The 22,871-nt window shown below is 42.4% G+C and overlaps 1 protein-coding gene across 3 annotated transcripts in view; it reads right to left on the bottom strand.

Moving 5' to 3' along the window:
- The window catches only part of STN1 (STN1 subunit of CST complex), a 96,924-nt gene that overhangs the window by 56,088 nt on the left and 17,965 nt on the right, over nucleotides 1–22,871 (bottom strand). For all 3 annotated transcript variants that reach the window (XM_077455256.1, XM_077455258.1, XM_077455257.1), the window contains 2 exons: nucleotides 5,282–5,413; nucleotides 3,211–3,306 (listed from right to left, as the gene is read on the bottom strand). In XM_077455256.1, the coding sequence (XP_077311382.1) occupies nucleotides 3,211–3,306; nucleotides 5,282–5,405 (220 nt within the window). In that variant the 5' untranslated portion in view covers nucleotides 5,406–5,413. The remainder of the gene's footprint in view (nucleotides 1–3,210; nucleotides 3,307–5,281; nucleotides 5,414–22,871) is intronic.

Raw genomic sequence — 22,871 nt, 5'->3', positions numbered from 1 at the left:
GACTGCATCAGAATGTCCTGTGATAAAGAACAGCTTCAGTGATAGGGGGCACTGAAAGGCTGCAGAGGCATAGGAGTCCTTAATAAATTGTTTGCTACATTTTTTTTTTTAATCAAAGAAAATTGTTTGCTACTTTAGACTGGGTTCACATATGGATGCACGCGGGTTCGTGCCTAGGGTCTGGTGCGTCCTTGTTCACTGGTTCAGGTTGCGATTCAGGTCCTGAATTTTTGCCTGAACTTGAACCTGAATTGGACCCAAACACACACCAGACCCCTTTTCAATCTGGACAGCGGCCGCCCTGGACATATGTGAACCAGCTCCATTGAAAGACAGTCACACCTGCCTATCCTGCGAATTGGATGTGTAGAAAGCCGTATCTAATTCACATATGTGTGAACCCCGTCTTAGTCATGGGAGAGGTGTGCCTGTGAAGGACCCATCCTTGCTGGTGAGTGGTATGTCTTTCCTCCCAAGCCATAGTTACCATAGATACATTTACTGTATGTGGTAAAAGGTAACATTTTTTGCCATGTCCATGTTAGTCATCATAGCAATATACATTTGAATTTTTTTAAATATTTTCCTTGAACATTCATTTAAAGATTAATGAATGACCCAAGCCCACATATGCAAATCAATTCTATACATTTTTACTAAATAATAATACAATAAAATAAAGTAGAACCACTGTGTGACAAGGCTTTGGCAAAAGCATCCATTCCCTAAATATTGATTATACTACTGGCTTACAACAATGGCGCTGCACCACTAACTGATATAGATGTGAGTGAAGCAGGAGGAGTTGAGGACACATTTCTGACTTTGAAGCTGAAGTCTTCAATTGTATAATATAAAACACCAAGGACTTCAGAGCCCCTAAATTCCTAGAAATTAGCTAATTCTGCATGCAGGGACCTGGAGGATCTAAGCAGGGATGCCAAAATTACAAGAACAGCTAAATCTATTATAAATGGTGTCACAGCAATGCCTTTTGGCCATAGCTGTCTAAGCAGCTGCTATAGGCCCAGGGGTGGAAATGAGGCCTCATTATGAAGTCTATTGAGACAAAAAGTCTCCAGGAGGAATTATCAGGCTTGTTGTTGCCTAATACCAGATTATCCTCTTTGCAGCAAGGACCATTAGTGTAGCTCAGGGGCGGATCCAGAGTCTAGTCTCCGGAGGGTCACTGCCAGAAAATAAGGTGTACCTGTACGCCATTTCGTGCAATAGCTAGCGAAGGCACAAGCGCTGATTGGCCAGAGTGGGAGCCAATCAGTGGGTATGGCGGAAGCGATGTCCGCTGGCCACCCATGATCGCTCCTCACAGAGATAGGACAGCGGTCTGCCGATGTAAACAAGGCAGAGCGCTGTTCTGTCAGAGATGAATAGAGTGATCTTGTGTTCCTGCTAAACAGGAACACAATTCACTCAGTTCATCTAGTGACTCCACCCCCCACAGAGTTAGCAAGCACCCTCCCAGGGACACAGTTAACCCTTTGATCACCCCTGATGTTAACCCCTTCCCAGCAAGTGTCATTAGTACAGAGAAGCCCCATACTATCAGTTTTTCTGCTGAGTTTTTCCTTCAGATTTACCAAAACCATATAATATGAGGTCAAACCTTAGGAGTTTCAGTTTGTATGCAATCAGGCAGGCCCTTCCACTACATGGTTTTGGTAAACCTGAAGGAAAAACTCAGCAGAAAAACTGATAGTGTGTATGGGGCTTTACAGTGCATATTTTTAGCATTGATCACCGTATTAGTGTCACTGGTCCCCAAAAAGTGTCAGGATCTGTCTGCCGCAATGTTGCAGTCCCACAAAAAAGACAAAAAAAAAAGAAATACAAAATAAATAAATAAATAAAAATGCCGTAAATCCATCACAGGATTCAGGCTCCAGCACGGCATAATGACAGTAGAGTCTCTCTCTGCACCGCTGATGATACTGATATGAGAGAGAGACTCAGGACTGGACTGGTAATATTTTCGGGGGGGGGGGGCAATTCACCCCTGGTGTAGCTGTTTTAGCAGTGTAGACTTAAAGTGGTCCCAGTGCCATTTTAAAATAGTTCTTTGTGAGTGGCCTACTGTCCTCTTGTCTTGAATTATAATTAGAGCATTAAAGCAGTACTAAAGGCAAAAATATTTTTTAATTTTGGATAGCGTAAGGGGGGGGGGGTTACAGCCCCTGACAGATTTTTTTTTCACCATCTGTGTCCCATTGGGGAGATTTACCTTCACTTCCTGTATTATAGCCAAAGAGGAAGTGAAAGGAAATCCATGCAAAATTAAGGAAATTCCTTTGGGCCCCCCAGGTCCAGAAGTAGTCTCCCCATTGGAAGATTTCCACTCTATTGCTTTTCTGGTGACAATCCAAAATTTGAGATTTTTCTTTATTTATTTTTTTTTTCTTTAAATTTTTATATAAAATTTTCTTTAACTTTCAATGATAATGGTAAACAGGACATATAGAGAGAGTGAATCTTCCTAACGTTTATAGAGACAGCAATAAAAACTGGCAAGCATTCAAATCCTCCACTCTGTCCAAAACGAAAGAAAAATGTTTTGCCTTTTGTTAGACCCCTTTCACACTGGGGCGGTGCAGGCATTAGTGGTAAAGCGCCAATAGTTTTTACGGAGATTTACTGCCGTTATAGCAGCGCTTTAGCACCACTAGCGGGCAATAAAAAAGGGTAAAAAAGGGGTTAAAAGTGCCCGCTTAGCTCTGCTTTCAAAGCGATTTTAAGGTGATTTGAAACTAGTGCCCATTCATTTCAATGGGCAGGACCCTTATCCTGGTTTTTCTGGGGGGGGGGGGGGCTAAGACTGGGATTGCAGCGGACCCTCAAACACAGCAAGGGGGAGGTTGAGCGCCGGTACAACTTGGTATTTTTGGTTTTTATTTTAGGAGCGGTGTATACACTGCTTCCGCACCAAAGATGCTGCTTGCAGGACTTTTTTTCCTGTCCTGCAAGCACACCGCCCCCGTGTGAAAGCACTCAGGCTTTCAGACTGGGGCTGCACAAGAGCCAGTTTACGTTTACAGGCACTATTTTTAGCGCAAATAAGCCTGTAAAGTGCCTCAGTGTGAAAGGGGTTTTATACTGTAAAGAAAAAAAAAAGAAACTTCTGCACTGTTTGAAAAAAAGCAAAAAATAAAAAAGTGGTTATACAAAATAAATAATGACACATAAGATCCATAATACCTCCATAACTGTAGAAGGCATCCTTTTCCCTTACAGACACAACAGTTCCCAAGATTTCAAGCTGTTTGATGGGATGATCTTTGTAAAAAAAAATACCTGTGGAAGAAAAATGATTAGTGACAGAATGACAAGTGCTCAATAATGTGATTTCCAAACAGGAATTCTGGGTAGCAAAGACTGTTATAATCACATAGCAGATAGATAGATAGATAGATAGAGTGACAGATCCAACCAGGACAGGGGCTTTTGGAGGGGACTGCAATGTATCCTCTTGTCTACTGACTATGGGCCCTGGCTTCTGAGGAGCCTCTGTTGCTCTATGTGTGTGGGGGCCCTTTGGAGTGTTTTTGCTTCAGATTTGGGTCCACGTCCCCCAGAAAACACACAGACTTTGGGAACCTACAACCTGGATACAGATTTGGGGCCTCTGTGCCCAAACCAGCATTGATTGCCTCAACCCCCCTTCTAGTCTCAGGTTCTAAGCAGAAGATTATAATCAGCTTCAAACAAACCGATGCTAGTCCTGATCCTGCTCTTATTTGTAATCTGTGTGAATTTACAAAAAAGTCAGTTCCAGTTTGCACCTAAGCTAGTGTCCTCCAGCTCATGGGTGCAATTCTCAGCTATGATCCCTGGTTCCTGGTTCCATAGTGGAGGAAGCTGTATCTTGGTGGAAGCACCCAGGCTGGGTGCCAGGCAGTCCCTCACAGAAAGATAGATAGAAAGAATTTAATATATACTGTAGATTACATATCCATAAATATTCACAAGGTTTGCTCTAGTACTAGGAGACAATATAAATGTAGCATAAAGACTTGAATACATGTCAACTTAATTTACTAATGGGTAATAAGAATAAAGAATAGTACTGTAAATAATAATAGTTTTGTTTAATTTAGTCTAATCTGTGCTCACTTTAAAGAGATGATCACATGCAGTAGGATGTTAAGGGGAAAAATACATTCTCAATTATTATAGTGTTTACTTGATAAAACCAGATAAAGGGTTTGCTAAATGGAAGAGATGCATTAACACCCAATAATACTAAATATAATCTCTGTGCAACACTGTTCAGCAAAAAGCACATGTAAGAAGAGTTATGCCGCATACACACAGTCAATTTTCTGATGGAAATTGTTCGATGGTAGCTCCTTGTCGGAAATGTGTGTAGGCTCCATTGGACATTTTCCATCGGAATTTCCGACACACAAAATTTGAGATCTGGCTCTCAAATTTTCTGACAACAAAATCCGTTGTCGGAAATTCTGATTGTGTGTACACAATTTGGACACACAAAGTTCTACGCATGCTCGGAATCAAGCAGATTCTCGGCTCGTGGTATGTCACCTTGTTCTTGATGTTCAGAATTTCCGACAACATTATGTGACCATGTGTATGCAAGACAAGTGTGAGCCAACATCCGTCAGAAAAAATGCCATGGATTTTTTTGTCGGAATGTCCAATCGTGTGTACGCGGCATTACTCCTTAGTAAATCACAGATGTTTTAGTAACACAGAAAAATAACATTTTGTCCAATTATATTTGCATATACTCAGGAGATTAATACCCATACTATAGGCGTGCGCACAGGGTGTGCCAGGTGTGCCTAATCACCTTGTGTGGCACAGATTCCCCCAGTTTAGACACCTGATATTTCACCACAGCCCCATAACGGGGCTCCTAAATTGTAAAATAAATAAATAAGTACAGACACCATCCACTGCCCTACTGACATCGTCCATTGCTCTACTGACACTGTCAGTATATATACATATGTGTTTGAGTTTTGGGGGGCATGCCCTAATGTCATAGGCTGTGCAAACCTATGACTCGTACACATACTGTGGGCATTTGTACCTAGAACTTTTCTTGGTTCCCCAGTGCTACCAATCAAATTCAACCTTCCAGACTGATGCTGTCACATTCCAGGGCAAGCTTCTAATTGGTAGCTCTGAGGAAATAAATGTTTTGAGCATCGATCCTCTGACACATTAGTCTCAGTTTGTCTATAAACCATACATTTCACTCTGGTACATTTACCAGCACGTGACTAGCTGCAGAATAATTTACCTGGTACTTGATTGGACTCCTTTAATTCTAAAATATCTTTGATGTACAACCTGGCATGTGATAGGAACACAGGATCCAAACCCCACAGAAGTGAAGGTGGTTCTTCCATAAAACTTGGTTGCATTCAGTGACCTGAGGATAAGAAAAGTGACAGTATATAGTCAGTTTGTCAGATTGAAATTGAAATATCGTAAAGTTAATAAAAAAGTCCAGCAGAGAATATTAGTCTCCCTTGGGATGGACAACAAGTGGGCGGAGTTGGGAACTCAGGAGCAGTGGTCTTGTCACCAGAATCCTTGACAAATACGAGGTCATAGAGAATGTCACGTGTACTTCTCATCTAGCAGTGGAGGGAGGAAAGCTTGAATGGCAATAGCCATTAGCCAATAGCCAATAGCCAGTAGCTTCCAAAGATTGTCTTGCGTTTGGAGCATAGGTGACTCCCATGGCTAATTTGTTACAAAAACTGCCGCTCATTATTTAGACACGTCTAGGCTTCTTCTAAGTATTTCCTTGTTTATCCTGCAAGTTTGGCTCAGATGCCAAATATCCGAGTGATAAACACCCCCCCCCCCTCTTTTTTGCGGTATATACTACATTTTGTACTGCTCTGTTGAGTTCATTTTTATATGTCTGTCAGTTGTGCCATTGAGTCTAATTTAATGCAACACCCGACAACAAAATTTAAACTGAACGGGGTACAGTACTTATTGCTCATTGATGTTCTAGTTACATAAGGTAAAGTGTTTAGCAATTTGACAACACCCTCTGTCTGCCACAACCATGTTTCCTCCCAGTTTAATTAATGCAAGTTGGGAATAATCCATAGCAGAACCAGTCTAACTACATTTCCCCATAGCCATATAAAACTGTAATATAGCCTGAAAAGTTTCCACAAAGGTGATGTGTGTCTCTTATCCATTTCCAAACAAGATAGCCACTGTTAGCTTTTGCTACTGGAAAATTATTGAAGTTTATAGCCAAATTCATAATATACCTTGTATGTGATAAGATAAAAAGCAAATAATAAATATAGGGCATATTCCAGGGGCCATGTAGACATTATGTCTGGACTACAAGTGCCAGTGCTTAACGTGGTTGTAAACCCTTACATATACCCACTGCAGTGACTGGCCTCAGGTGATACACAGAGATCAAACAAATCCTTCTACATAAGTTGAACCTGTTTATCTGCAGTACCCTCTCCTCTACAGACTAAAACTCATGGATCAGAGCCTAATTTCTTTTTTTTTTTTTCCTCCAGAAGGCAAGGGGCTGGGATCTGACATCACGCACTGCATAGCACAGAGACGGGAGTGGAGTGTAATCTGAGATGTGAGTGTAATCTGAGACCTGAGCGAAGCAAAAGGACCCCCCCACCACACACACACACAGGCTTATAGGTAAACAAGCACAACAGAGGCTGTCAGTCACCTACCGTGCACGGGGGGGGGGGGGGGGGGGGGGGGGGTCATCTCCCAAGATTCTGTGGTGTTAGGATAGCCTATCAAAAATGACTAATGCCTATAGCAAAGGGAAGAGAGAGGAAGCAGAAATCCCAGTTGGTGTTTTGGATTGAGGCTAGTTCACAATATAGAGGGATATGCTCTGTTCAGTTTTTATTTCGGAGGTTTACAACCATTTTAACTTTATGGAACCATATTTTTGTTGTGGTTCAGTGGCTCATTAAATTGCATATAAACCCAAAACATCATTTGGTCTGTTAAACATGTAACTGAAAGTCTCATGCACAGGGACAGTCTGCCTTACAAGTGAATGACTGTAAACACAGCTGTAGTTGTGTTAACACGAAATGGTCGCATCCATGTAAATAGGGCCAAAGGGTTCTTATATTTCTAAGTGCCCAAAAATACCTGTTGTTCCTGATAGAAATCCAATGCTGCCCTTAAAGCCTGGTACACACTACAAAAAACTGACAGCTCTGGTTGGGAGCCGCTGTACTAACCACGTAAGGTTAGTCCAGGGATCTCCCTTGCTGAGCTGTTGTGTTCTGACAGGTGGGTGCGATGCCCCCCCCGCTACAACACTCTGATCAGCGCAATCTGCCATTGGCTAATAGCGCTGATCAGCAGTCGTTTGGCTGCTGGTTTTCCAACATGCACGTCTGACAGAAGCCGGACAGACCGACATACATACGGCTAGACTGTCTGCTGGTATTTTTTGTACTAGCAAATATCCCTCAACAGTCTGCTTGTGTGTCCGGGGCTTTACACTCTACAGTGTTATCTCAATCAGTGTTATCTGCCCTCACAGATACAGTAACGTGAGTTAGCATGGTCACCCTAGGACAAGAAGTGTGATACTGGTTTGTGCTATGCTGCAATATATATATATATTTTTTTCTTTTGTTATTGGGTTTAGATACATATTAAAGCTGAATTCTAAACAAGCAGCTAAACACACTGTCAAGATGAATTAATAAGAATTGTACTCGACTAAGTATTTGTATTTCTTTTCACTAATGTTTGCGATTCGGGTTCCCAGCCAGATTCCTTGACCATCAATGCAGTTGCAATAGTTAAGAACACCTTCCAACCTGCTAATTACTCCATGAAGGAGCAGAAACACATTGATATGGTCATCTCTCTGTTCTCCCCTACTGTCAGGATGTTCATTGCTGGTATAGATCAACTTCGACATAGCTGGATAGTGCTGGTTACCCTCTCTGAATGTAGCTGATTTGGAGAATAAAGCTATCTGGATGTCAAGACAAATGTTGGCATATTATATATATATATATATATATATATATATATATATATATATATATATATATACAGTGGGGATCGAAAGTTTGGGCACGCCAGGTAAAAATGTGTATTAATGTGCATAACAAAGCCAAGGAAAGATGGAAAAATCTCCAAATGGCATCAAATTACAGATTAGACATTCTTATAATATGTCAAAAAAGTAAAATTTTATTTCCATCATTTACACTTTCAAAATTACAGAAAACAAAAAAATGGTGTCTGCAAACGTTTGGGCACCCTGCAGAATTTATAGCATGCACTGCCCCCTTTGCAAAGCTGAGACCTGCCAGTGTCATGGATTGTTCTCAATCATCGTCTGGGAAGACCAGGTGATGTCAATCTCAAAGGTTTTAAATGGCCAGACTCATCTGACCTTGCCCCAACAATCAGCACCATGGGTTCTTCTAAGCAGAAAACTGAAACTGAAAATAATTGACGCTCACAAAGCTGGAGAAGGCTATAAGAAGATAGCAAAGCGTTTTCAGATGTCAATATCCTCTGTTCGGAATGTAATTAAGAAATGGCAGTCATCAGGAACAGTGGAAGTTAAAGCAAGATCTGGAAGACCAAGAAAAATATCAGACAGAACAGCTCGCAGGATTGTGAGAAAAGCATTCAAAACCCACGTTTGACTGCATGATCCCTCCAGAAAGATCTGGCAGACACTGGAGTTGTGGTACACTATTCCACTATAAAGAGATACTTGTACAAATATGGTCTTCATGGAAGAGTTATCAAAAGAAAACCTCTTCTACGTCCTCACCACAAAATTCAGCTTTTGAACTTTGCAAATGAACATATAGACAAGCCTGAGGCATTTTGGAAACAAGTTCTGTGGACCGATGAGGTTAAAATAGAACTTTTTGGCCAGAATGAGCAAAGGTACGTTTGGAGAAGAAAGGGCACAGAATTTAATGAAAAGAACCTCTGTCCAACTGTTAAGCATGGGGGTGGATCAATCATGCTTTGGGGTTGTATTGCAGCCAGTGGCACAGGGAACATTTCACGAGTAGAAGGAAAAATGGATTCAATAAAATTTCAGAAAATTTTGGATGGTAACTTGATGCCATCTGTGAAAAAGCTGAAGTTAGAGGATGGCTTCTACAAATGGATAATGATCCTAAACACACCTCAAAATCCACAGGGGATTACATCAAGAGGCGTTAACTGAAGGTTTTGCCATGGCCTTCACAATCTCCAGACCTCAACATTATTGAAAATCTATGGATAGACCTTAAAAGAGCAGTGCGTGACAGACAGCCCAGAAATCTCAAAGAACTGGAACACTTTTGTAAGGAAGAATGGGCAAAGATACCTTAAACAAGAATTGAAAGACTCTTGGCTGGCTACAAAAAAGCGTTTACAAGCTGTGATACTTGCCAAAGGGGGCAGTACAAGATATTAACTCTGTAGGGTGCCCAAACTTTTGCAGATGCCATTTTTTTGTTTTTTGTAATTTTGAAAGTGTAAATGATGGAAATAAAATCTAACTTTTTTTGACATATTATAAGAATGTCTAATCTGTAATTTGATGCCATTTGGAGATTCTTCAATCTTTCCTTGGCTTTGTTATGCACATTAATACACATTTTTACCTGGGGTGCCCAAACTTTCGATCCCCACTGTGTATATATATATATATATATATATATATATATATATATATATATATATATATATATATATATATATATATATATATATATATATATATACATACACACACATACATACATACATACATACATATACACTTAAAAATCATTTTTGATAGATACATATTGTATCTGCAGTCATAGGTGTTCTTTAACATCTGCCTTTAATTTAGTTTTTAATAAAGTTAAAAACTGCCTGCTGGCTCCAAGAATAAAGAAACTGGATGAATTCTACATTTATTTTCCATCACAGTCAAAACTATTATCCTTGTTCCACATAAGAGAGAGATATTATTATTTTACAACACCTGTGCTCTCTGGAGCTGCTCCGAGCAGCTCCATCCTTGTGACATCACTATAGGGAGGCTATTGGAAAGAATGTTCCAATAACTGCCAAGTGTTCTTCTATCTAGCTAGTACAGAGTTAGACTATCCCCCAGGCAAACTGAAGCCTCTGGATTTGGGTTAGGCCAAGTGTTGAGGTGTATGGTCAAATTCCAGGGCACAGTGTCATTGTTAGAGTAATATTATTCAGTGCAATCCTATTCTTTGTGACCTTTTATACTTTGGCAAACCAAACCCTTCAACAATTTATTCTGAGTTCTTGATTTGGTAATGTTGTCTGGGTTAAGCATCTGCTCTCCCATTATCCTTTTGTGATCTCCACCAAGTCTTGCCTTTGAATTTTCTGGCCAAAATATTAAAGTAGAACTAATGCCGCGTACACACGATTGGACTTTCCGGCGGACCAGAGTCCGTCGGACAATTCAATCGTGCGTGGGCTCCAGCAGACTTTTTCTTCCCCAAAGTCCGGCAGACCTAGAAATAAAACATGCTTTAAATCTTTCTGCCGAAAGTCCGCCAGACCCAGTTCCTGTCGGGAAGTCCACTCGTCTGTATGCTGGTCCGACGGACCAACTACGACGCAACGGCAACTACAGCACCTGCCCACGAGAATGTTTCCAGCGCGATCCTATCATCCTGATTCTCAGCTACAGGGTACTGTACACCAGGCCCTTAGGTCTGGTATAGATTTTAAGGTTATCCCTCTACGCGAAAAAACGGTGTGGGAGTCCCCACAAAATCCATACCAGACCCTAGTCCGCAGCCCGGCCGGTCCGGAAAGGGGGTGGGGACAAGCGAGCGTCCCCCGAACCGTACCAGGCCGCATGCCCTCAACATGGGGGGGTGGGTGCTTTGGACAAGGGGGCACCATGTGGCCCCCCCACCCCAAAGCACCTTATCCCCATGTTGATGAGGACAAGGGCCTCTTCCCAACAACCCTGGCCGTTGGTTGTCGGGGTCTGTGGGTGGGGGGCTTATCGGAATCCGGGAGTCTCCTTTAATAAGGAGGTCACCAGATCCCGCCCCCCCACCCTATGTGAATGAGCATGGGGTACATTGTACCCCTACCCATTCACCTGGGGGAAAAAGTGTCAATAAAAAAACACACTACATAGGTTTTTAAAGTAGTTTATTAGACAGCTCCAGGGGTCTTCTTCCAACTTCGGGGGTTTTCTTCCGACTTCTCCGTGCTTCTCGCCGGGCTCCTCTGCTCGTTTGCAGCTCTTTTGCTAGCGGAGGACCCCGGCTTTCTCCTTCGTCGTCGCCGTCTTTTTCTTCTTCCTTCTTCTGTTCTTCCGATGTTGACATGACGCTCTCTCCCGCTGTAATGCTGTGGACGCGGTGGGCGGCATAAGGCATAAGGGGCGTAGTCACTGGGTGATGTCACATGGTGTCCCCGCCCCTTATGACGTTACAGTCCCGGGGAATGCCCGGTGACCCCACCCCTTACGCCTATATAAGTTGCCGCGCACCCCCTCCACGGCATTACAGCGGGAGAGAGCGTCCTGTCAACATCGGAAGAACAGAAGAAGGAAGAAGAAGAAGAAGAAGAAGACGGTGACGACGAAGGAGAAAGCTGGGCTCCTCCAAAAGAGTGGCAAAAGAGCAGAAGATAGATTGAGGAGCCTGGCGAGAAGACCCCCGGAGCTGTCTAATAAACTACTTTAAAAACCTGTGTAGTGTGTTTTTTTATTGACACTTTTTCCCCCAGGTGAATGGTTAGGGGTACGATGTACCCCATACTCATTCAAATAGGGTGGGGGGACGGGATCTGGGGGCCCCCTTATTAAAGGGGGCTCCCGGATTCCGATAAGCCCCCCGCCCGCAGACCCCAACAACCAACGGCCAGGGTTGTCGGGAAGAGGCCCTTCAACATGGGGACAAGGTGCTTTGGGGTGGGGGGGCCACGCGGCCCCCCTTCCCCAAGGCACCCATCCTACCATGTTGAGGGCATGCGGCATGGTAAGGTTCAGGAGGGGGGGCTCGCTCGTCCTCACCCCCTTTCCTGACCGGCCGAGCTACGTGCTCGGATAAGGAACTGGCTTGGATTTTGGGGGGACCTCCACGCCGTTTTTTTCGGCATGGGGGTTACCCTTAAAATCCATACCAGGCGATGGGGCTTGCAGGGTGTCAATCTTGCTGATGAAAGCGGCGAGATTGACTTCCTTCTCTAGTCCCTTCGTACCTGGAGTCACGGTCAAAATGAACAGACTTTAGTCCTTGTGTGGGCAAGTCTGGTAATTTAGTACGTCGGACCTCCGCCAAAAGTCAGACGGGAAGTCCGTCGGACCTAGTCCGCTGGGAAGTCCGTTCATGTGTGTGCAAGTCCGCTCATTCGGAAAGTCCGCCGGACCTCCGCTGCAAAGTCCGGCGGATTATCCGCTGGACCAAGTCTGCCAGAAAGTCCGATCGTGTGTACACGGCATAAGGGAAAAGCCTTCTTTCTTTCTAGTGTTGGACAGAGTGTTAAAAGGGACTAGAACACCTATTTGTTTTTTTTTTGCTGTCTGTGCCCCCATTAGGGAGATCCACCCTCTCTATTTGTCCCATTGACCATTATAATTGAAAAGGAAAGAAAATTGCAGATTTTAGGTTTAACTCAGTGAATGGAAATGGGACACAGATAGCAATGGAAATAAAATAAAAAAACTGACAGGGGTTATTACCCTCCCTTGCTCTATCCAAAGTGTAAAAAAAAAAGCTTTGCCCATAGTTCTACTTTAATGGCCCATTCACGCTTTATTATTCTTGTGCACTAGGTTATGTAGTAGAATGTTCATATAGTCCCATATATTTCAGATTATTGATTTTAATTAGTATATGTATTATTACCTAATTCCCTCACCCACATATGTGGGGTCGATGGAGGAATCCTTCCTGCTGTGCCATTCTATTCTGACAGTGGGACTCCTCCACTGTCAGAATACCTTGGTCAGCAACTGCAGCCACTGATCGTCAAAAATGTACCTACAGTGCCACTTGACAGAAGCTAATCATTAGTGGAAACAGCCATGGATGGATCCAAATTTGTCTGGTCCCTTCTGAACTGGCTGAATTTCAATCCATCTATGGGCAGCTTAATGCCCTGTACACACGACCGGTTTTCCCGTCGGAATAAACTCTGAAGGTTTTTCCGATGGAATTCCGCTGAAACTGTCTTGCGTACACATGATCACACCAAATTCCAATCATCGAGAATGCGGTGACGTGCAACACGTACGATGGGACTAGAAAAAGGAAGTTCAATAGCCAGTAGCCAATAGCTTCCGTCTCGTACTTTCTTCAGAGCATGCATAGTTTTTGGTACGTCGGAACAGCATACAGACGAGTGGTTTTCCCAATAGGAATTGGTTCCAACATAAAAATGTAGAACATTTTATCTTTCTAGGTCCGTCACAATTTTCAACGTGAAAAGTCAGATGGGGCATACACGCAATCGGAATATACGATGAAAAGCTCCCGTCTGACTTTTTCTGTCGGACATTACGCTCATGTGTACACGGCACAAGCATTCTCCACTCTAATCTAAAATAATCAAGCAAACGTGTTTTAGGTGAAAACACAATTTAAGCCTTATTTACACTATTTTTGCAAATTAGACATCTTAATATTATTTCTGATACAGTAGCATCTTTTGTAAGGCATAATAGCTGAAAATGATTCCTAAGAGAAATATGGTTCAGGTCTAAAAAGTAATGAGTGAATTTGGCTCATTGCTATAGGCAACAAGAATGTTCCTTTATAACACTTTTCACACAAGGCCCTTCAAATTATTATTCTAACCAGAAGTGGTAGAATGACAAATAACATTTTATTGGCTGTTATGGTCAACACTCTTCAGTTTCTTCTATAGGGTTTTCGTAAAATGACTCCTTCATGTGCCTACAATTGGTGCCATACATGCCTACAGAATAATATAAAAACCGTCATGGATCTAATTACATTGTTTAACAAACATGTAATGCTTTTCAGAGCTTACATCTGGCAAACAAATGACTGCTCAGAATCTCATTCAAAATTAAAGAAGGCGATTACATATTACAGTACCAGAGGGCACTGCAGAGTATTATGTTACAGAAGATTCTAGGAAATAAAACGCTAATATGTGCACAACCAGAGCAATGAATATAATGCCAATTTCTCAGCTTCTCGACTGGCTAACCATGCTGCACAAATGCCGAAATGGTGCCTATAGGGAGATTTTATATGTACATTGAGTTGAAATTTTATACTATTCTAATTTAAAGCAAATGACTTTCCTTTGTTTAATCTCCCTTGCGACTTTCACTTGAAGGGTGACTCCAAGCAAAATGAGAAAACACGTTAAAATCACTTATAAGGCTAAAGTATTGTAATACAGTGCCTTGAAAAAGTATTCATACCCGTTGAAATTTTCCACATTTTGTCATGTTACAACCAAAAACTTAAAATGTATTTTATTGGGATTTTATGTGATAGACCAACACAGAGTGGCACATAATTGTGAAGTGGAAGGAAAAGGATAAATGTTTTTTTTCACATTTTTTACAAATAAATATCTGAAGAGTGTGGCATGCATTTGTATTTAGCCCCCTTTACTCTGATACCCCTAACTAAAATCTAGTGGAACCAATTGATTTCAGAAGTTACCTAAACCCTTACAAACCACTTTGACCTACAGGTAAGCCTAGATTAAGGCTTACCTGTAGGTCCAAGAAATATCTCCTAAACCTACACGGTTTAGGAGATATTTGCCAAAATACAGGCACCGCTGTCTATGGCGCATGTGCCTTAGGCCGCGTACACACGGGCGGATTGTCTGCCCAACTAAGTTCGTCAGACAATCCGACAGACAGTCCGTTCAAATTTGAACGGACTTGACCACACACGATGAACAGACAGTCCGCTGAAAACTTGCGCGATGACGTGTACAGCACGTACGACGGGACTAGAAAAACGACGTCCAATACACTGCAATGCAACCTTCGGCCGTGTAAATCCTTTCTGAGCATGCGCCATACTTAGTCCGTCCAACTTGCCTACACACGAGCGGACTGTCCGCTGAAACCAAGTTTGGACGGACAAAACCAAGTTTCAGCGGACAAAATTACGGAAATTCCGAAAGACAAAGTCCGTCAGACTGTCCGCTGAAAAAGTCCGCTGAAGCCCACACACGAGCGGATTGTCCGCTGAAACACGGTTCAGCGGACTAAGTTGGGCAGACAATCCGCCCGTGTGTACGCGGCCTTAGACAGCGGCGCGCAGGTGCACTGAGCGTGCCGCTGTCAACGGCGATATGCCGTGAGTGGTGGCTCCCGTGCATCATCGCGGCTTCATCTAATGACAGCGGCGGAGCAGCGAGACCCACCGAGAAGATGGATGCTCCGGACTACAGGGGACAGCAGTGACTTCGCTAGCTCCTGTGTCAGGTAAGTGACACATAATGGACTATTATGCAATGCATAGTAGTCCATTATGCTTTACCTTTGCAGGGAATCAAAGAGGAAGTAAACCCACCAGGGTTTACTTCCTCTTTAAGCAGATCTTCAAAACACATTTTCTAGCCCCCCCCCCCCCCCCCCACTTTCAGAAAAAAAAAATATTTTTTTAGGGGAGCACAGCCTGCACCTCCGCCTCCTGGGATACCCATATCACGTGTATCAGGAGGCTTTGGGCTATGTGAAACACACAGCGCATGCACAGTGAAAAGCAATCAGGGTCGGCTGCCACTACCCAGAAGAAGTTGGGCAAGTATGCATTTCAGCTCATCCCAGAGGAAAAGGTAGGTTAAAATGAAAATGAACCAGGGGAGAGGTGAAGTCACCCTTTACTGAATGTTCTCTTGAGATCTTTTCCTGGAATCACAAATCAGATTCAAACATTCAGGCAGGTGGTACTGATTGATGGCTGGGGAGAAATAACAGCAGTTCTTGGTAAGAACACCAAACATAAGTCAAATTATTGGCCACCGCATGACCCCGACACAGGCCTATACTACCCAATATTCGGCTTGTGTGTACAGGGCTTAAGATGATATAAATATGCATATAGGTAGGATTAGACAAATATCAATTGCTGTGATAAAATCAGGGCGGAAGAGAAGGAGAAAAAAACTTGTATGTTTGAAGAGAATGTTAGAAGTCCATCCTAGAGAAATGTCAAGTAATTTATAGTAAATTACTGAAGAGAAAAATGTACAGTATCTCACAAAAGTGAGTACACCCCTCACATTTTTGAAAATATTTTATTATATCTTTTCATGTGACACTACTGAAGAAATTACACTTTTCTACAATGTAAAGTAGTGAGTGTACATTTGCTATCCCCTCAAAATAACTCAACACACAGCCATTAATATCTAAACCGCTGGCAACAAAAGTAAGTACACTCCTAAGTGAAAATGTCCAAATTGAGCCCAAAGTGTCAATATTTTGTGTGGCCACCATTATTTTTCAGCACTGCCTTAATTCTCATGGGTATGGCGTTCATGAGAACTTCACAGGTTGCCACTGGAGTCCTCTTCCACCTCTTCCATTCCTCCATGACGACAGCACAGAGCTGATGGATGTTAGAGACCTTGCGCTCCTCCACCTTCTGTTTGAGGATGCCCCACAGATGCTCAATGGGGTTTAGGTCTGGAGACATGCTTGGCCAGTTCATCACCTTTACCCTCAGCTTCTATGGCAAGGCAGTGGTTGTCTTGGAGGTGTATTTGGGGTCGTTATGTTGGAATACTGCCCTGTGGCCCAGTGTCTGAAGAAAGGGGATCATGCTCTGCTTCAATATGTCACAGTACATGTTGGCATTCATGGTTCCCTAGTGCTGGCAGCACTCATGCAGCCCAAGACCATGACACTCCCACCACCATGCTTGACTGCAGACAAGACATACTTGTCTTTGTATTACAGTAGTATAACCATAGCTAAAGTCCTCCTTGCATCAGATAAATACTAAAACAGTGCTAAAATGAATAAAAAAATTTATGGTAATGAGACCATAGGGCAATGGCAAACACCACAGCCAACAGTCTTTATGTAGCAGATGGATATGTGGAAAGTTCAGATAATTCACAGTCACTTTTCTCTTAGCGTGCACCTTCCACCAGAGTAAGAATGCAATTATCCACCTCGTGAAGCACAGACCCCTCTGGGGTTCAAACTAACCAGACGCCGCTAGAAAAAAAAACCTTGTATCTGTGTCCAAACACCGCTCTGTGCTGACACCCCACTTATCCAGAAGGTCCACTGGTATAGGTACTCCGATTGTATCATAAAACACAAGGATAGATGTACATAGCATAATCCTGTTTATTATAATGCAACATACCCATACAGCAGAAACCCCCCTTGGAAGCGTGCTGTTCCTTGCAGACACTGTATTACACTTCCGGGTAGAAGGCAGAGCGTGGTGGAGCGCACAACGTCACTTCGGGCTTCCGTGCTGGTCAGGCCCTGACCGGTTTCGTCGTTCGACTTCAACAGAGGGCACTGGCTTCTACCCGGAAGTGTAATACTGTGTCTGCAAGGAACAGCACGCTTCCAGCGGGCGGCTGGAGATGGTGATAGCGCCCTCTATTGTATTTCTTTATGCTTGCTGATTGCATTTTAAATGTAAGCAGCTAGGATTAAGGGGGGTTTCTGCTGTATGGGTATGTTGCATCATAATAAACAGGATTGCGCTATGTACATCTATCCTTGTGTTTTATGATATAATCGGAGTACTTATACCAGTGGACCTTCTGGATAAGTGGGGTGTCAGCACAGAGCGGTGTTTGGACACAGATACAAGGCTTTATTTCTAGCGGCGTCTGGTGAGTTTGAACCCCAGAGGGGTGTGTGCTTCACGAGGTGGATAATTGCATTCTTACTCTGGTGGAAGATGCACACTAAGAGAAAAGTGACTGTGAATTATCTGAATTGTCCACATATCCATCTGCTACATACAGACTGTTGGCTGTGGTGTTTGCCATTGCCCTATGGTCTCATTACCATCATTTTTTTTCCTAGTTTTATTTTCATTTTAGCACTGTTTTAGTATTTATCTGATGCAAGGAGGACTTTAGCTCTGGTTATACTACTGTAATACTTTATTTATATTTATTTAAACAGCTGCTTAGTTTTATTTTATGTTTTGATTTCACCTCTATTTTATATTGGTAATTTTATATGATTATTTATCTATAAATTGACATGATATCGAATAGTTCAACACATCTACCTGCTGCTGGCACTGTAGGATTGAGGTGGCGCTGAGTGGGTGACCCATAGGCCATAGTTATACCTCATTTATATACTTGTCTTTGTACTCCTCACCTGGTTGCTGCCACACATTGCTTGACACCATCTGAACCAAATATGTTTATTTTGGTCTCATTAGACCACAGGACATTGTTTCAGTAATCAATGTCCTTAGTCTACTTGTCTTCAGCAAACTGTTTGTGGGCTCTCTTGTGCATCATCTTTAGAAGAGGCTTTCTTCTGGCATGACAGCCATGCAGGCCAATTTAATGCAGTGTGCGGTGTATGGTCTGAGCACTGACAGACCCCCCACCCCTTCAACCTCTGCAGCAATGCTGGCAGCACTCATACGTCTATTTCCCAAAGACAGCCTCTGGATATGACACTGAGCATGTGCACTCAACTTCTTTGGTCGACCAATGCGAGGTCTGCTCTGATTGGAACCTGTCCTGTTAAAGCGCTGTATGGTCTTGGCCACTGTGCGGCAGCTCAGTTTCAGGGTCGAACCAATCTTCTTTTAGCCTAGGTCATCTTATGTAGAGCAACAATATTTTTTTTCAGATCCTCAGAGAGTTCTTTGGCATGAGGTGCCATGTTGAACTTCCAGTGACCAGTATGAGAGAGTGAGAGCGATAATACCAAATTTAACACACCTGATATAATAAAATATTTACAAACATTTGAGGGGTGTACTCACTTTTGTGAGATACTGTATATAGAGGGAACTGACGCTTTTAAAAAAAGAAAACATAAATGGCGTGTCATTGGGATGTTAAATAACACATTTTAATTCTAAATAAAAATTAAAGTGATATTAAAAGGTAATTTTTTTCTTTTTTTAAACACCAAACATGTTATACATCTGTGCAGTGGTTTTTCACAGAGCAGCCCCAATCCACCTCTTCTCTGTTCACTCCCCAGTGCTCCAAGCTCCTTTTCCAAGTGCCCCCATAGCAAGTGGCTTGCTTGCTCCCGAGGCCTGCTCTGTGTGACCATAAGACACAGAGAATGGGGCTTGGCCCCCGTCTCCGCCCCCTACTCACTGGTTGTTATCAGCCAATGAGCAGGCAGAGATCAGGGACAGCAGCTGCTCTCGTACACATCACTGGATTGCGATCGGGCTTGGGTAAGAATTATCAGGGCCATTGGAGAAGCTGCATACTGAAGGTTTTTTACCTTCATGCAAAGAATGCATGATGGTAAAACATTTTCAACCTTGGAACCACTTTAAAGGGGTTGTAAAGGCAGAAGGTTTTTGTATCTTAATGCATTCTATGCATTAAGATAAAAAAAAAAACCTGTGTGCAGTACCCCCCTAATATCTGAGGCCCATCCCTATCCAGCGAGGTGCACAAGGGCCTTTGCCGTCTCCTTACTGATTGGCTGAAACACAGCAGTGACACCATTGGCTCCCGCTTTTGTCAAAGTCAGTTAGCCAATCAGGAGAGAGAGCGGGCAGGGCCAAACAACGGCTCTGTGCCCGAATGGACATATGGAGCTTCGGCTTGGCTCGAGAGCCCCCATAGCAAGCTGGTTGCATGGGGGCACTTGACAGGAGGGAGGGACCAGGAGCTCTGGTGAAGGGACCTGAGAAGTGGAGGATCCAGGCTGGTCTGTGCAACCATTTCACAGAGCAAGTAAGTATAACATGTTTATTATTTTTACGTTTTATTGTCCTCAGATTAGATGCACAAGTTTGGAAGTACAGTACATCGGTTCTGCAAGTACTCAAGCATAGCTGTTTATTCTTATTGCCCTGGAATATGACACAATGGGGCTAGATTTACTAAATCTGGAGTGTGCAAAATCTGGTGCAGCTCTGCATAGAAACCAATCAGCTTCAAGGTTTTGGTGGCAAAGCTTAAATGAACAAGCTGAAGTTAAAGCTGTTTGGTTACCATGCAGAGCTGCACCAGATTCCGAGTGCTCCTTTTTTAATCTCCCCCAATACTGTGCTCTGCGCAGAACATTCTGGCCACAGCGTCCAACAAAAATAAGTGACATCTGTCAGCAACAATGTGCATTTATAGCATGAAAGAGCAAACTGCACTGGAAAAGCAATGTATTTAAACCCTTTTATGTGAAAAAAACCCCACATTTTATAGTTTTACAAAAAGAACAAACACAAAACTGACATCTGTAGAATTACATGCAGTGTAGATTGAATACCATCCATGATACTTTTTTTTTATTTGCACGGTACTTGATTGTTTTTGTCACAAATGCACAAATAAAAGATAATAACGCATAAACGCAAATAAAAGATAAATGCACAAATAAAATAAAGATAAAAACATAACCTCAAACATGCATTGTATATTAAAATTGTTGTTTACAACTGTGGTTATATTGGGTAGGGATGGTTTCTATTGGTTATAACACTTTGGACATTAACATTGTTTTATTTGCTCACTTCCTGTCCTAGTGACCACAAAAATAAAAAAGTCAGGGGGAATCCTAACCCTTCCCTAACCTCCTGAAAGATTGCTATTAGGGGAAGTGAGAAAACTGCCTAGAGAAACGTTTCTCTGAATACTCCATAGTACTTGACTTCTGCCTGGAGCTCATTGTATTCCTGTAATAGGCAGAGCTTTGTATTGCTTGGACTCTTGGCAAATGACTCTGCCGTCTTGGCTTATAACAGTTGATCATTGTGGTTTGCACACCGAGAAACCTTTTTTATCACATCTGTACATATTTTCCGTCCTGGTACTTCCGCAATACATGAGGTCATGAAAGGTTCAGTATATACACAAAAACATGGAGTTGATGGGTTTGTCGTTGCGACTAAGCCCAACAGATATTGGTAGAGAGCTTGGACAGAAGGCTCTTGCCATGGTTTCTCTGCTGTGAAGATCTTGTGCTTCTGCTGCCTGACTCCTCAGTCTAAACATATAAGAGCTCAACTTTTCTCATTCAAATACACAGGATTTTTTTCTGAACTCTATCAGTTCTGCAAACTTAACTCAGATAGGTAGTGACCAAAGAGACCTTCACAATTGTCAACCCTGAAACCACTTTAAAGGGGTTGTAAAGGCAGAAGATTGTCACAAAATGGAATTCCACGATTAACCACTAAATTCCTAAGCATGGAGCTGCTGATACTCTTCTACTTTCCTCAGACCCCTACATCTTTATTTTTTACACTATATGATGGATGAATAACTAAGGGCTGCCAATACTCCTGGTATTATTACTGGCGTTAACCTTCCTAGGAGTTGCGTACAGTTGCACTCCAAAAATGTATGATGGGGATGTAATGAGTCACTTTATAAGTTCTAATTTTTAACCTTTCTTCCCCCCTATCAATATAATTTTTTAAATTACCACTGTGAGAAACACTAAATTTACTAATGCAAATTTGTAAACGTGTAGATGGTTATTCATTCTGCATACATGAAAATATTCTGCACTTCTGTTATTTCCTCGTATTCCCATCATTACGGGCAAGATCATCATTTCATTCCAACTATTCCAGTTATTCTAGATGTGTTGCAGAGACAGTGGGCTATGCAGGAGCATCCCAAATGTCTCTTTGTCTACCCCACAGGCTTGTTTTATGATGCACTGAACTTACAGGCTAATTCGGATTTATTATTCTTGTACTAAGTCTGACCTTATGGTTTTCCCCTAGTTGCCATGCCTGGCTCAGCCATTCCAGTAGACAATAGAAACGTGCAGTTTGTTTAGTTTCAAATTCGATCAACGAATTTCAACAAATTCGTTAAATTTGAAAAATAACCAAAAATAACGGAAACCCATTTAACAAACTTTTCTGAATATTCCTAGATTCGAAAATTTGTAAATTAAAAAAATAAATATGTAAAAAAAAAAAAAAAAATCAGAAATTAAAAAAAATATAATAATAATCTGAAATTCGAAAAAATAAATAAATCAGAAATTCAAAAATTTGCAATAAATCTGAAATTCGAAAAATAAATAAAATCAGAAATAGTAACTTAACTGTTACTGGCTATTAAATTATAGGTATTGGAATTTCCTTTTGAAATTGGCTGTTAATGAACGTAATGAATCCGAATTTAATCGAAGCTACGAATTATCTGAAATAACGAATGCTACTTGCCAAACGGGCCATAGCCGAATGACGGTCCCTGGGGCGTGCATCCTGGAATGTCTGTGACCATCGGTCCTCCGAACCCAGCGCATCACGGACAGCGGTAAAGGGTCAATGACAGTGGCCCTTTACCATGTGAACTCTCTGTTCAATGACTGAGCGATCACTTGTGAACAGACCAGCGCATGTCCGGTTCAGCTCTCTCCTCGCACGCTGTACACACTGATCAGTTCAGCATGCAAGGAGAGGGGGAAGACTGCAGCAGTACTTGCAGTGCTTCATTCATGGCCATCTGTGCCTCATCCATGCCACATCAGTGCTCATCTGTGCCACCTCAGTGTAATTTTATGTCCCTAGAGCACCTGACAGTGCCCCCTGAATGTTGGACCTCTGTATGTGGCCAAGCTGTGAAAAAGTCTCACACATGTGAAGAGTGGCAAGAAGAAAGCCATAAGAAGTCCCGTTTGCAGTTTGTGAGAAGCCATGTTGGGGACACAGCAAACGTGGAAGAAGGTGCGCTGGTCAGAT

Source organism: Lithobates pipiens, unplaced genomic scaffold, assembly GCF_037356315.1.
Source record: "Lithobates pipiens isolate NorthernLeopardFrog02 unplaced genomic scaffold, aLitPip1_a1.2 Scaffold_25, whole genome shotgun sequence".
NCBI lineage: Eukaryota > Metazoa > Chordata > Amphibia > Anura > Ranidae > Lithobates > Lithobates pipiens.
This window is presented reverse-complemented; position numbering and strand designations above follow the sequence as displayed.